The 15,055-nt window shown below is 44.1% G+C and overlaps 2 protein-coding genes across 9 annotated transcripts in view; both read right to left on the bottom strand.

Moving 5' to 3' along the window:
* Positions 1–2,454, bottom strand: part of ccdc18 (coiled-coil domain containing 18) — a 33,962-nt gene extending 31,508 nt beyond the window's left edge. For 6 of the 7 annotated variants that reach the window (XM_039003743.1, XM_039003740.1, XM_039003742.1 and 3 more), the window contains exons 1-7: positions 2,087–2,454; positions 1,686–1,887; positions 1,129–1,284; positions 934–1,043; positions 662–790; positions 311–407; positions 100–221 (exon numbers count right to left, since the gene is read on the bottom strand). In XM_039003743.1, coding sequence (XP_038859671.1) covers positions 100–221; positions 311–407; positions 662–790; positions 934–1,043; positions 1,129–1,284; positions 1,686–1,887; positions 2,087–2,190 — 920 coding nt within the window. In that variant the 5' untranslated portion in view covers positions 2,191–2,454. The remainder of the gene's footprint in view (positions 1–99; positions 222–310; positions 408–661; positions 791–933; positions 1,044–1,128; positions 1,285–1,685; positions 1,888–2,086) is intronic. The other variant, XM_039003745.1, reaches the window with a different exon arrangement.
* An 8,587-nt stretch (positions 2,455–11,041) lies between these two features.
* On the bottom strand, positions 11,042–15,003 carry mtf2 (metal response element binding transcription factor 2). 2 transcript variants are annotated; one of them, XM_039003738.1, is made up of 12 exons: positions 14,911–15,003; positions 14,609–14,709; positions 14,222–14,358; positions 14,024–14,119; positions 13,836–13,904; positions 13,470–13,593; positions 12,878–12,945; positions 12,562–12,735; positions 12,279–12,387; positions 12,141–12,196; positions 11,938–12,045; positions 11,042–11,786 (listed from the first exon to the last, which is right to left on the bottom strand). In XM_039003738.1, exons 1-12 carry the CDS (start codon positions 14,984–14,986, stop codon positions 11,420–11,422), a joined length of 1,485 nt encoding a protein of 494 aa, XP_038859666.1. In that variant the 5' UTR covers positions 14,987–15,003; the 3' UTR covers positions 11,042–11,419. The 2 variants fall into 2 exon arrangements, with proteins under 2 accessions (XP_038859666.1, XP_038859667.1); XM_039003739.1 differs by having other exon boundaries at positions 11,938–12,042.
* Positions 15,004–15,055: the final 52 nt, after the last annotated feature.

Raw genomic sequence — 15,055 nt, 5'->3', positions numbered from 1 at the left:
TGGCTGGAGAAGTAAACATATTACCCACCAATGTCCAACTCTACCTGCATTCGGCAGGTGGTAATTTTAGGCCCTGATGATGATAATGCCCACACCCACCTGATGGTTTGGCCCTGCTCCTCTCGTGCTCTCTCCATCACGGTGCACTTGCTCTCCAGCTCTTCTCTCTCTCGGTCACACACGATGAGACTCTCCTTCAGTTTGCTCTCGCTCTCCATGACCTTGGAAACACAGTCGAGCCATAAGGTCAAAGGGTCGGTCACTACTCATTATTTACTATGCTGAACTAAGTAAGGGTTTAATGAGTTACCTTTTTCAGCTTAATGGAAATATTTGTCTTGTAGTCTTTAAAAGCGTCTGTGAGTTTCTCCGCATTGCGAAGGGCTTGGTTCCTTTGTTGCTCCGCTCTGTAAGAAACGAGACAGCTCAGTATATTGTCGTTATTTCACACTAAAAGACATGGTTATGCCCGTGAATGAGCAACAAGTGTCAGTGTTTTCCTCAGTTGGATTGTTGCCTTGGTCCGGGCACAAAGGCCCCGAATGATCATAGGATGCCAGCAACAAAATCAATTGAGGACAATAGGGGGGAAATTATTTTAGATGGGGAGAATAAAAGCTAAAACAAATTAATGCAAGGGGAAACAAGTGTCAAGTGTTACCGTTTTCCTTGTCTGGTTGTGTCGGTAAGCTCTGTTCTGAGCATGCTCAGTTCGTCTCCGAGTTCGGCTACCTGTCTGTCACTTTGGGTTGCTGCCTGCTGGCTCTGCTCTGCCTTCAACTCTGCAGTCCTTAATCAACAACAAGTCAACAACAACATACAATTCAGTTCTATTTTCATTCTGAAAAAGATATCGGAAAATACAAATTCAGTGAGACTTTATTACAATCTTACATTTAAAGACACAGCAATAAAAAAAATATGCCTACTGACCTGAGTTCTTTGGCCTGGGCCTCCACCTCAGCCTCCAAGCCCAGGATCTGCTCCCTCATGACGGTCACACTGGAGGTCTTAGCCCCTACTGTGGAGCCCAGGAGACGGGCCTGAAGAGCAGATACACCGACCATTTAGCATCTCTCCTAGTGAATGTCAATGATCTGTACATGCATGGTTGTTCTCACTTAGTACCTTGGTTTTAGAGCTGGCCAGTTCAATCTGGGTCGCCTCCAGGTCACTGATGAGCTGTCTGTTCTCCAGAGCCAGGGAGGCGTTCTCCTGACGCAGGCAGCCTAGCTTCTTCCTGAGGGGGGCAACCTCCATCTCCACTGCCCTAGACGAGGAGCACTGATGGATACAGAGGTATAGACAGGTTAAGACATGAACCACAAACCCAACACACACACACACAAACATCAAAGACAAGAAACACACTCAACTCAGATTGTCACGCAAACAGACAAAGTCTGTGACATTATAGCTACAGAGTTAGTGTACAAATGACCACACACATACATACATAGTAACATTTTTTTTTTTTTTTAATCTTTATTTTAACAGGGAAAACAGACTGAGACCTGGATCTCTTTTACGGCTGTGCCCTGTGTAAACATGTTGACATGTACAGTTTTAGACATACAGACAAGAACATTTCAAAACATACACAATTCAACAGAAACAATCACAGACAACATACAGTAACATAGACCGGTCCACCTCTAAATAAAGGGGCTGTCTCTCTCTCTCACCCTGGAGTCAGTACTGGGTAGGCTTTCACAGGCCTGTCTCTCAGCTGTCCTACTTCTGTGGAGGGGTCTCTCAAGACTTGGGTTGTCAGTTGGAGGATGTGGGACATCAGGCCGCTGTAGGTCCTCTAGGGACAGAAGACCTGGCAACCCATGTACTAAACTCCTCTCAGACCGCTCACTGTGACTCTCCTGTCCTGAGTGACTTGGAGGATGGCGAAAAGGCATGTCAAAGTAAGTGCTACATCTGTTGGACTTTCAGAGGACCTAACAGTCTGTTAGTCAATTGGGCTATGTGCGTGAGGTAGTTGCATTGACTGGCACCTACCTGTGACTAAAGTGGGGAAATCAAGTTAGCCATGTAACGTTATATTGATACCTAGCAGCAAGTTAGCGTCGCTTACCTTAATTGTTCTCCCAAACTTTGCAAACTAATCTCCGTCAATCGCAATTGATTCCTTAAACTGGCCACATCTTCGACAAGATCCTCATCGTTGTTGTTAAACATTGGTGGCTGTCATTTGCACACGCTAACGTTAGCTAACTAGCTAACGTCAACAACTCGGGTAGCCAGTTATCAATCAACAGGTTGCTAGGGTTATTGTTAGCTAGCTAGTTAGCTAAATGAAGATGTATAGCAAATATTTGCTGTGGTACTCAGGATAAAGTTACTTAGCTAGTGGAATAGGAAAATCTTTTAAAAGGTTCATAAAGTTTAAAAATCGTTTACTGCTTGGCAGTTCAATCGCTCACTGCCAAAATGTAAACATCGCTCCAACATCGCGTCATTCGATTGGACGAGAGGGAACTGTGTGAAAAGTGATTGGTTTCACGAAGAGGTCGTGAACTGCAAAGGCCGCGAATGGTGGCGCGTTTTGGCTGACCAATTCAAAGCATATGTATCCCAGCCTCCTAGAATTTTCCTTTTTGTCAGTGTTGGTTTCGGTTACACCTGGCAAATTCTTATTCATCTCTATTTGAGGAGCAGAAATATGCAGAATTACGAAATATAGTGGATAATAAATAAAAAAATGATGCATAGATATGTTTACTTTTGATTCATGTAGTTGACAACAACATATCATATCATGAGTCATAGCTGAATAAATTCCCTTCAAAATGTGAGACTGACCCTCAGACATTTAAATAGAGAAAACGTTTCTCACAGGAACCTTTTGACACAAGTCATCATTGATAGCCCAAACATAAAAAATGCATTTACTTTGAAAGTAATTTAAGAGGAAGGAAAGAAACGCCATATATACAGTTTAATAAAATATTAAATTGAATGCACCAATATGCCACAATGTATGAGTGCCATTTCACATACCGGTACATATGTTTCTATCACGTGTGGCTTCATTCGTTAGACATGCAATATACAGCTTGATTCCAGGAATCGACTACCTACAGTGCCTTCAGAAAGTATTCACATACCTTGACTTTTTCCACATTTTGTTGTGTTACAACCTGAATTTAAATGGATTAAATTGAGTTTGCCTATACACAATATCCCATAATATCAAAGTGGAATTATGTTTTTCGATATTTATACAAATTAATTAAAAATGAAAGCTGAAATGTCTTGAGTGAATAAGTATTCAACTTCTTTGTTATGGCAAGCCTAAGTTCAGTAGTGAAAATGTGCTTAACAAGTCACATAATAAGTTGCATAGACTCACTCTGTGTGCAGTAATAATGTTTAACATGATTTTTGAATGATTACCTTCGCTCTGTACCCCACGCATACAATTATCTGTAAGGTCCCACAGTCAAGCAGGGAATTTCAAAAACAGATTCAACCACAAAGACCAGGGAGGTTTTCCAATGCCTCACAAAGAAGGGCCCATATTAGTAGATGGGTATATTATTATTTTTCTCCAGATATTGAATATCCCTTTGAGCATGGTGAAGTTAATAATTACACTTTGGATGGTGAATCAATACACCCAGTCACTACAAAGATAGGCGTCCTTCCTAACTCAGTTGCCGGAGAGGAAGGAAACTGCTCAGGGATTTCACCATGAGGACAATGGTGACTTTAAAACAGTTACAGAGTTTAATGTCTGTGATAAGAGAACTAAGAATGGCTCAACAACATTGTAGTTTCTCCACAATACTAACCTACTTGACAGAGCGAAAAGAAGCAAGCCTGTACAGAATACAAATATTCCAAAACATGCATCCTGTTTGTGGCAAGGCACTAAAGAAATACTGCAAAAAATATTGAAAAACAGATTAGTGTCCCTGCTTCCCAAAACACTTGTGCGAGCTGTCGATAATAAACTGTTGTTATCTCTCTCAGAATGATCTTGACTCTATCCAGTCAGGCTTCAAGACGGCTCACTCAACTGAGACAGCTCTGCTTTGTCACTGAGGTTCTCTGCTCTGCCAAAGCTGATTCTCTCTCTCTCTCTCATCCTCCTAGATCTATCCACTGCCTCGACACCGTGATCCATCAGATCCTCCTCTCCACCCTCTCAAGACCTGGTGTGTCAGGCTCTGCACACTCCTGAATTGCATTCTACCTGGCAGGTCGCTCCTACCAGGTGACGTGGAGAGGATCTGTCTGCACCACCTGCTCTCACTATTGGTGTCCCCCAAGACTCGGTTCTTGGCCCTCTCCTCTTTTCTCTATACACCAAGTCACTCGGCTCAGTCCTATCCTCACATGGTCGCTCCTATCATTGCTTTGCAGATTACCCTCAACTATTCAGACCCTTTACTCAGTACTTTGTTGAAGCACCTTTGGCAGCGAGTACAGCCTTAGGTATGACACTACAAGCTTGGCACACCTGTATTTGGGGAGTTTCCCCCATTCCTCTCTGCAGATCCTCAAGCTCTGTCAGGTTGGATGGGGAGTATCGCTGCACAATTATTTTCAGGTCTCTCCAGAGATGTTCAAGCCTGACTAGTCTCCCAGTCCCTGCCCCTGAAAAACATTCCCACAGCATGATGCTGCCACCACCATGATGCTGCCACCACCATGCTTAACAGTAGAGACCTCATGAAGCAGGTCTTGTCTGCTACGTGACCTAAAGGACTGGAGACTCATTAACACTGCACATGAATTAGAGCAAATAACTACTCTGTCTGTCTTGACTTCCTCCACCCACTGCAAGGCTAACAGTATGGCCACCAGCTCCACCGTATATACAGCCAGATGATCTGTAATACGTTTCCTGACTCTCACCCCACATTCCTCCACCACAAATGCTGACCCAGTACGTCCTGTCCTTGGATCTTTTGAACCATCTGTGTAAATGGCCACAAAATCCTGATACACAGTATCCAGATGTCTCTTAAACAAATCAGATGGATCAACACCCTCCCTATCTTTCTGTAGTCTCTCCAACACTTCTAGATCAACTACTGAAGGCGGGAGTAGCCATGGTGGATTAACAGGAATACCTACAGTTGGGCTAAACTCCCTTCCATACAGTCCCATCTCCTTCACTTGGGCATTACCCACCCACCCAAAGCTCGTGTTCTGTCTTCGCTCATGTCCCCAGCATGCCTGTAAAATCCCTTTTGCAGAATGAGACACCCCATGTCCCTGTAGGTTGACCCAATAATTCATTGCCAGCTGCTGTCTCCTAATCTGCAATGGCATATCCCCCATCTCCACCTGTAGTGCAGCCACTGGGCACGTCCGAAACACCCCACTACATATTCTGAGTCCTTGCCCCTGTATGACATCTAGCCTTTCCAAGGATGTCCGGGCTGCCGGACGCATACGCTATACTGCATAGTCTATTACAGATCGGATCAATGCAACGTATATGGTCCTTAAATGAGGAACGCCCAGCCCCCCACTCCTTCCCTGCCAGACAGCGCATCACATTTAGCACCTTCTTACACTTTCCCACCACACTCTCAATGTGTTCTGCCCAGGTCAGTCTAGTGTCAAAGTATACCCCAAGAAACCTGAAGGCCCCCACCCTCTCCAAGTTTCTCCTATATAACCTCAAGCACACCTCATCTCCCACCTTCCTCCTGGTAAAGAAATCTGTCTGAGTTTTCTATACAGAGAACCTGAATCCCCACATTAATGCCCACCGCTCTACCACATCAATTGCTTCCTGTACCTTCCTGACTATGTATGGCACATTTTTTCCCCTCTTCCATAAGGCCCCATCTGCAAATAACGACCTCCGAATATCCCGCTGTACCTGAGAGTAAACGTCATTGATCATGATTGAGAACAGCAGAGGACTAATCACACTCCCCTGCGGTGTACCGTTATCCACCAGGTAGCTGCCTGATAGCAACTTTCCCAGCCTCACCTGGATTGACCTTCCAAACATGAAATCCTTTATCCAGTTGTACATTTTTCCTCCTACCGCCATAATATCAAGCTTGAATAACAATCACTCCTTCCACATCATACGCCTTCTCCACATTAAAAAAGACAGCTACAACAGTCTCCTTGTTCACCTGAGCCTTCCTGATCTCTGCTTCTAAGCAGAACACTGGGTCCATATTTCCCCTTCCCTTCCTGAACCCACTCTGATGTAGCGATACTAGCCCCCTGCTCTCCAGGAAGTAAGTTAGCCTCTGTAATCATACGTTCCATAATCTTACATACATGTGATGTTAAAGCTATTGGCCAATAGCTTGTTGGCCTCGTTGGGTCCTTCCCTGGCTTCCGGATTGGTACCACTACTGCCTCCTAACTGCCTGGTAGTTTCCCCTCCTCCCACACTGTGTTGTGCAACACCAAAACCTTATCCAGTGCCTCATCACTAAGATGGGACAACATAACATAGCCCACCTCACCTCATCTTTCCCAGGTGAAGTTAACACAGCCTTACCTATTGCCCTTTTCACCTCTGCCATGGTAAATGGTGCATTCAAAGCATCATTTACATCCTCCCTCCTACCAAGCACTTCAGGATGCTCCTCTCTCGTTATCTCTCTCCCACTCGGCCCCTACTCTGACAAATTGGCCGAGCGATGCACTTCGACAAACGCTTTGGCCATCATCTCTGCCTTCTCATCTGCCACATCCTTCCCACTAGTCAACACTGGATAATCCCACTCCCTTTTGACCCCACTCATCCTCTTAATCATCCCCCACTGGTGTCGCCCTTCCAATGGTGTCACAGAACTGACGCCAACATGACCTCTTTGCCTGACGAATAGTTCTCCTCACCAGGGCCTGCTTGTACTGAATCAGATGTTGGAAGTTATGCGTCCTTTTCAGTATACTAAATGCCCTGTTCCTACCCCTCACCATTTCCCCAAACTCCTCCGTCCACCTTGGGACTGCTTTCCTCCTCCTCCCTGAACTCTAAAGTATAGCCTCAGTAGCTGCCCCCACTAACGCTGTTCTCACCCAGTTATTCATACTATCCACATCCCCCCCCTCATATCCACCCAAGCCATCACCTGCTCTCTCAGCTCCTGAAACTGGTCCCACTTTGCCCTTTCAAACACCCACCTGCCTACTCCATCCAATGACACTTCCTCCTCCTTCCGGCCTACTGTGCATACTATGAGGTAATGATCACTCCCTACTGTCGACTCCTCCCATACCTCCCACTCAGATTCCTGCCATCGTACTAGATACCAGTGAGGTCCAAGGCAGACTCTTTCCCTGTGGTTACATCAATCCTGGTCCCTCAGCCATCATTCAGGCACACCAGATCTTCCATTTCTATTAGATTTTCCATGACAAGGCCATTTCCATCCATCCGTTTCCACCCCAGAGCGTGTTGGGGGCATTTTATCATGGCCCTCCACCCTCTCCAGCACTTCAAGTCCAATATCTGACACAGATTATTGTAGTTCAATACCACTATCTTCCCTCCACTAACCACATATTCCTGTTCAATACCTCAGCCTAGCATCCTGTAGGGAAGTCCTTGCTTTATAAAGGTAGTCTGACATGCACTGTCAACTGTGAGACCTTATATAGACAGGTGTGTGCCTTTCCAAATCATGTCCAATCAAGTTGCAGAAACATCTCAAGGACGATCAATGGAAACAGGATGCACCTGAGCTCAATTTCGAGTCTCATAGCAAAGGGTCTGAATTCTTATGTAAATAAAAATACATTTTTAAATATAAATTAGCAACCTTTTCTAAGCCTGTTTTCGCTTTGGGGGTACTTTTATCCATGTTAGAATAAGGGTGTAACGTAACAAAAAGGTCTACACTTGTATTCGGCGCATGTGACAAATAAAGTTTGATTTGAAAAAGTGAAGGGGTCTGAACACTTCCTGACCGCACTGTAAGTACTTTACTGTGATTTTTTTGTTTGTTTTTAATCGGCAAAAAGGAACAAATAGCTTCTTAGCAAAGAGCAATTTCTCAGCACTGTCTGGGAGTGTTCTGTGTTGAGAAATGAAAACAAGCGGTTATTGGCAGAGGGGTTTGGAACTCTTTCCTATTGGACTATTACCTAATTAACTGCCTGTTGATGTCAAAACTCCATCCAACCAAAACAGGCTGAAATTTCAGGTGGTGTTTTCAAACAGCTCTTACACTAAATTCCAACCTCAGTGTGGAAGTGTATATAAAACACAGGAAAATCCTGTTCGAGTGCACTGGACCTTTAAGAATGTATTTCTGGTGTAATGTTAATGAGCTAGCTGGTAATACTGCATCACCGGAATGACTAATCTACATCATCTTCAAGTAAATGTTACATGCCATTCATTTCTTTCTGTCAAGATGACCTACTGATTCATAAAATAATACATCTAACTGGTGGAAACCATGTTATTTCTACCAAAAGTGCCAATTTAACAGACTGCAAGTCTTTTTGAAAAAATAAACAATGAATTCAGAACTTGGGCTTTTAAATATTTATTATGTGGCCGAAGAAGCCTGCTCAAAGCCAGTAGAAAAAACGATCTAGGGTCTAACACTGGCACAATGACATACAGGAGAAAAACTACAAATAAAACACACCTTAAAAAAAAAAAAAAATGAGATGACGTCAAGATCCAACTCCACTGCCTGAAGGGGAAAATGGCATTTTCTGAGAATAACATAGCACATCCAACACCAAGAGGCATTAACTGCTTGAACTCTTAAAATGAAACAAGGAACTCAGAAGAAACTTTATTTTCCAGAGATAAGTGGAAGTAAATGTTACAACAAATCAACATTTTTGACCCTGTAGCATAATGGACTGAATTTCAGTCTTTTTCAAAACAACCAGTCACATAGGAATGTCTAAATTAATGCTACCATTTTTATGAACATATCAATGAAATACTTACGCCACAAAATGTTCCATCCCATTAATACCTCGATTTTACATTCCACATCTTTGCTGGAGTTCTATGAGCACGTTATACATACAGTGAAGTTGCTGCGCATGTCCTGAGTGGGTTCTAGGTGAGCTTGGCTGTACCAGCAAAAGTCTAAGTGCACAGTTGAGGAGAAAGTGAAATAAATAGCACCTGAAATAAAATCAACAAAGCCTGACTTAAGCAAAATATTGTTGTTGCCGTTAAGTGATTGAAATACAAAAGCAACCATTTTTTAGGGTTGAGTTGCATAGGCGGCTATGATAACTGAATTCAGTTTAAAAAAGTACAAGGTCCAAGAGGTTTTTGTAGTCAGTGTTCTAACGAACTTATCAATGTCATAAAATACAACCACAGCCCGACAGAAATGAAGGAACAAAGTCCTATTTGAGGCGTTTATAAACGTAAGGGGTAGATTGCGTATACAAAATACAGCAACGATTTATATCTTCAGAACATATAGAACACATGTAGGTACATTACACAACCTTTCAAATGTAATAACACGAAGACCTTTAGTCCAACTAAGTTACCGCTTTACACTTGAACTCACTCGTAACATTCCTTCTCACAAGCTCAGCCCTCAAAGCAAATTCAACTAGTTTTATTCATGAATCATGTGTTAGAAAAAAGTATTTGACCCCTGTAAGTAAATCGTGACACAAACTATAACACAGTGAAAATAATACGGTTCATAGTGAGATGATTTGCAGAACATGAAGCAGAGGTTAGAGCTAGAGGTCACACGCTTTCAGCTGAGAGAGTGAAAGGAGACAACGCGAATCACTGCCTCTGTGGATTAATAAACTCGGCTATCACGTGTTTGGGAGAATGGTTGTACAGTATAACAGGCCGAACTTGATGTGCAATCAAATCCAAATTGTAAAAGAAAAAAAATGAGCTGCGCCTCACTGGACACTGACATCAGTAAATACAAGTAGAAAAGTAAATAGACATAATAAAACTGGTTTGCAGCAGCACAAATCTCTGTTGTTGAGTCCCTCTTGAACGTCAACTACTTGCAAACAGGCACACTTTCGACATACCAGGTCAGGCGCCGAGGCGCCCAAACACCATTCAAACCCCCCTATCTAACCCTTTTACATTCTGCCTAAACTGGTCTCTCACCCCCTTCGGTTTACAAAATCTAAACAGATCTGAAACACTGAAGTCAACGAGTTACAGAAAAGAGCATATCACTGGACGAAAAGGAAAAACTAAATAGGGAAACTCAAGCTCCCTTCCTGACCGGGCAACATGGAGGCCCGTTCTCAGAAGGTGAGGGTTATAAGTGAGAATGCCTGAGAAGCCAGTGTTAGGACGATATATTGGCACGGGTGTTAGGCCCGAGACAAAGTCAAGGGCTGGCAAACGGTGCCAATACATCCTCCTAACTCTGGCTTCGAGGGCATTATCACTTTTATACAACGGTTTAACAACATATTAAAAATTATGATTTACATATTTTCATTAACGTTACTTTTATGAATTTATTCATACCATTTCATCCTTCCACAAGATATAGTCTCGACACAAATCTAGGGTTGCTACCCAAGCCGGCTGGTCATCCATTCTATCGGTTTGGTTGGCAGTCATTACATCTTTTTTGTTCTGCATCTATGGACACGACCCAGTCGTTCGTTCTAAATGTTTTAATACCATACTGGCTGGTAACATCCTTATCCCTTGCTTGATTTCTAGCTAACTATGGTTAACTTACAGTCACGCCAAACAGTGCAGCCAGAATAACAAAGTAGCTGCATTGGCGTTTGTTTAAGCAGCTTTCTAGTGATGTTAATTTGCATACATCCATAACAATCAGCTAAGGATGCGCGATTTCAACTGGCGTTGAACATGTGCTCTCGTCAGGACACTGTTGTTCAGAGGAGCTAGCCAACAACACAGCTAACACAATCACTTCAAACTGAAGCGGAGAAGACTGCAAACTAGCTGCACTTTGTTTCATTTCACCTGTTTCCTATTGATATTTCTTGTATATATCCATAAAAATTATGCGGATTCATGATTTCGACCGACTGAGAAAAGCTGCCTGCCTGTCTCATCCCGATTCTTGACACGTTCATTACTATGCGACAGCTGGTGACCGAATTTGAATATTGAAACAATGTTGCAAATGTCAGAGACAGACAGCAAGGTTTATACAAATCTCCGCTGTTGAAAACTAAACATTAGTCTAAAAGAAAAGTTAGATAATATCTAGATGCTTTTTTATAGTGGAGACCAAGTTTATAAATCGCTTGGCTGGGCTGAAGAGACAGTGGATTGCGCAGTCAGATGGAACTGAGTAAATAGGCATTTTAACGTCATAGATTTAGCCAGTGGTAACTTGCAGAATAGACACTGGCTGGAATGCAGTTTTAACCAATCAGCATTCAGGATTATACCCGCTCGTTGTATAATGCTTTATAAGCGCTGTGTAAACACATAATAAACTACGTAAGCGCTGCGAGACGTTCAGGAGGCAGTGACACCCTCCCATTCTACCAGGTACTGGACCTTGCCGTCCAGGGTGACCCGGCGGGCCAGGACGCGGTACTTCTCCCCGCACTCCAGGCGGCCTGCCGCCCCAAAGTAGCTGCTGATTGAGCTCTTGAGGTGGGACAGCTGGCCGCCTGGGACCAGGCCGTGCACTATATCCGTGGAGTGGAGCCCCGGCAAGGTGTTTTGGGGCTCTGGGGCATGGGGGCCTGGGTGTTGAGGGGGAATCTCATGGTTGGGGGGCTGCAGGGGAACCCGTCGTGGCCGGCCCCGTCTTCTCTTCAGGGGGGGCTTGGCAATGGGCCAGTGGCGGCCCGTGCGCGTCTTACTGGAGATAGACAGGCTGGGGTGGAATAGAGGAGGGAGAGAGATTAGAAAAACACTTAGAGGTACTCCCAATTACCTACCATACAATGACTACAATACAACGGTACAATGACTTTCCATGTGAATGTGTGAGAGCCTGAGTGTGAATCTGATAATGCAGAATGTACCTGGACTGTCTGGAGAGGTTAGTTGAGGTAGTTTCAGTGGTGCTGACGGCACCGACGGAGTCCACGTCTGAGGTACTGGAGGATGGCAGAGATCTGTCGCTCCTGCTGCTGGGAGTAAAGGGGACACTGGTAACAACACCATTCAACAGTTTTCACAAATTGAGCAACTGTTCTCACAAATGAATTTGGGGGGGATAACTGACCTAGAGGCTAAGAGATCCAACGAGTGGGAATCAAGTGATTGTGGTGGCGTCACATCCTTCAGGGGGGATAAAAAGACATGACATCTCAATATATAAACAACATGCCTCAAAGGTTTTAAGTTTGGGTAAAGGTGTTACCTGCGCCAAGAGTTCACTGGAGCGCCTTAGCTTGGCCAGAGTCTCCAGCGAGTGACCTCCCTGCTTCTTCCTCTTTTTGGCTTTCTTCACCACTCCATTGGTTAATTCACTGGAACAAGATTCAAAATCGTCAAACTGAGTCATCAGTTTCCCTTTCTGCTACTTTAAAACCTGTGGACACCCAAACAATACCCCCCCCCCCCAAAAAAAATAAAAAAATAAAAAAGCCTTACCATGCAAAAGTGTCGATTTTTCTAATGAGTTTCTCATTAGAAAGTCTCACCTGGTGTTGGTCAGCGGTTGGATAGCCTTCCTGCCTTTGATTTTGATCTCATTGGAGGCCCTCTCTGGCTCCCCTCTGTCGGCCAGCACCTCAGAGCTCTGGGGACCCGGAGGAAAACGGATCCTCAGCCCAAAGAGGTGCTTCTTCTTCTTAATCTCCTTCCCCGACATGAACCTGGGAGAGGGAGAGAGAGAGCAGGATGGAGAAGTGGAGGACATGAATGAGAGAGGAAGGGAGAGGGGATGGACTGTACATGAGAATAGTTATGCTGACATGATTGGAACAATCATGAAGTCATAGGTAGTGTGTAACTCACATGCTGTGGTTGCTATTCAGTGCTTCCAGAATACTTTCATATCGTTCCGACTGAGGAGTAGCTGAAAGCTGGAGTTGGAAAAAGGCAATCGTAAGATTCATTTGAGGTTGGAATTTCATATATATTGCTGTGTCAAATAAAATATACTGAACAAAAATAAATGCAACACGCAACATTTTCAAAGATGTTACTGAGTTACAGTTCATATAAAGAAATCAGTCAATTGAAATAAATTCATTAGGCCCTAATCTATGGATTTCACATGACTTGGCAGGGGCGCAGCCATGAGTGGGCCCGGGAGGGCATAGGCGCCACTCACTGGGGAGCCAGGCCCAGACAAAGCCCAGCCACTCAGAATGCGTTTTTCCCCTACAAAAAGACTTTATTACAGACAGAAATACTCAATTAAAAGAGAAATAAGCTTTTGTGAGTATGGAACATTTATGGGATCTTTTATTTCAGCTCATGAAACATGGGACCATCACTTTACATGTTGCATTTATATTTCTGTTCAGTGTAGAAAAAAAATAAGAAGATATTTGAGAAGTTCTATAAATGAATGTTTCTCCAACTGCGTCAAGGTTTGTCCTACCTCCCGGAGCTGTAGTTGATCCCAGTTGTCGTTGATGTAAGTCATCAGCTCCAGCTCGGAATCAAAGTACTTCTTCTTGTGAATCACACTCAGATTGTAGAGGCTCAGGTGTGCAACGTCCACCCTGTTGGAGAGAAACAAGGAAGGAAGCTCAAAACGGTCCAAATTCAATATGATTCGTGTGCAATAGAATTTAATTGCTAAATTTTTTCTAGAGGGAACTTCTGTTTCATCAAACAATCCATACACTGAACTGATGCAGTGTCTTTGGGTTATCTTGCTTGTTCCAATACAGGAAATAATAAATCAATTGAATAACATCAATCCATTGCGTACACAAATCTCTTCTACGCGAGTTCCACTCACCATCTAAGAGGCAGTCGTTTGAGGTACTCCGGTCCACTATTGCAAACTGAACAAATAAATAGATAGAACCTGGTGAGAAAGAAGCACAAGCGCTTGTTTATTTTCTGGCACCGCATTGGTAGCCAGCACATGCTTCCTGAAAGATGACGTATCGTGAGGCTTTAAAAGGGGGGGGGGCTGTTTCGTACCTGTCTCCATAGAGCATGGGCATCTTAAAACACTGGATACACGCCTCATGGAACCACTGCTTACACCTGTTGCACTGCAGCATCTTCAGGTACCAGCTAAAGGGAGAGAGGGGGGAAGGGTTAAAACAGAGGGTGTATGGGAGTGGTGTGTGTGTGTGTGTGTGTGTGTGTGTGTGTGTGTGTGTGTGTGTTACTCACTCTCCAGGTCCTCCACAGTAGCAGTAGCATTGCTGGATGTTGGTTTTGTGGCCCTGGTCCCACACCAGGTACTCCAGGGCATAAGGCAAAGAGTGGTTCATCTCCTGCTGGGCTCTGGGACCCTTTAGCGTGCCCTTCTGTCAGAGAACATACACACACCCGACTGTGAGCTCAATTGGTTGGAGCGTCCCCCTTACCATTTATTACAACCTTTTCACACAGCGGTTCTGAGTCCGTGTAAGGTCAAGTAATGTGAATGCGTGTGCTCACTTTCCGGTGTTGTCATTATGTTGTATTGCATTATAGTGTGTTGGTTTGTGTACCTTGCATGCTGAACTCACAAAATGAATTTCCAAGGAAATATAAGTTATTGTATAGTTATCGTACATTTGTTGTTGTGGCCAACACACACTCCCCACAGAGCCACTTCTCGTCGGTGTCGATCAGACTGGAGTCGATGATGGGGGAGTGGCAGAGCTGGTGATATCCTGAAAAGGGAAAGATGGATCACAGTTAAGAGAATTACTATTGTATCGATGTGTGTTTCCAGAGGTGGGACCTCTAATGACCAGATAAACATGGACTCCTTAACTTGGATATGAACCAGCAAACATTTGGACCCAGGTGAAATTTCCGAACCTGGTCAGGTTAAAGGAAGGAAGGGGTTAGGATGGTGATTGTGCCCTAACCTTGTCCACACTTGTCGCAGATGACAATCTCGTTTGGCTCCTCGGAGCACTCGTCCTGGCATATTGTGCAGACCATGTCCTCCCCTCCCTCGTCCCCTGAAAACAGACAGGACAGGTCACTCCTCTAGATAACCACACACCGCCC

Source organism: Salvelinus namaycush, chromosome 11 (assembly GCF_016432855.1).
Source record: "Salvelinus namaycush isolate Seneca chromosome 11, SaNama_1.0, whole genome shotgun sequence".
NCBI lineage: Eukaryota > Metazoa > Chordata > Actinopteri > Salmoniformes > Salmonidae > Salvelinus > Salvelinus namaycush.
The sequence above is the reverse complement of the archived record's forward strand: the minus strand, read 5'-3'. Positions and strand labels throughout refer to the sequence as shown.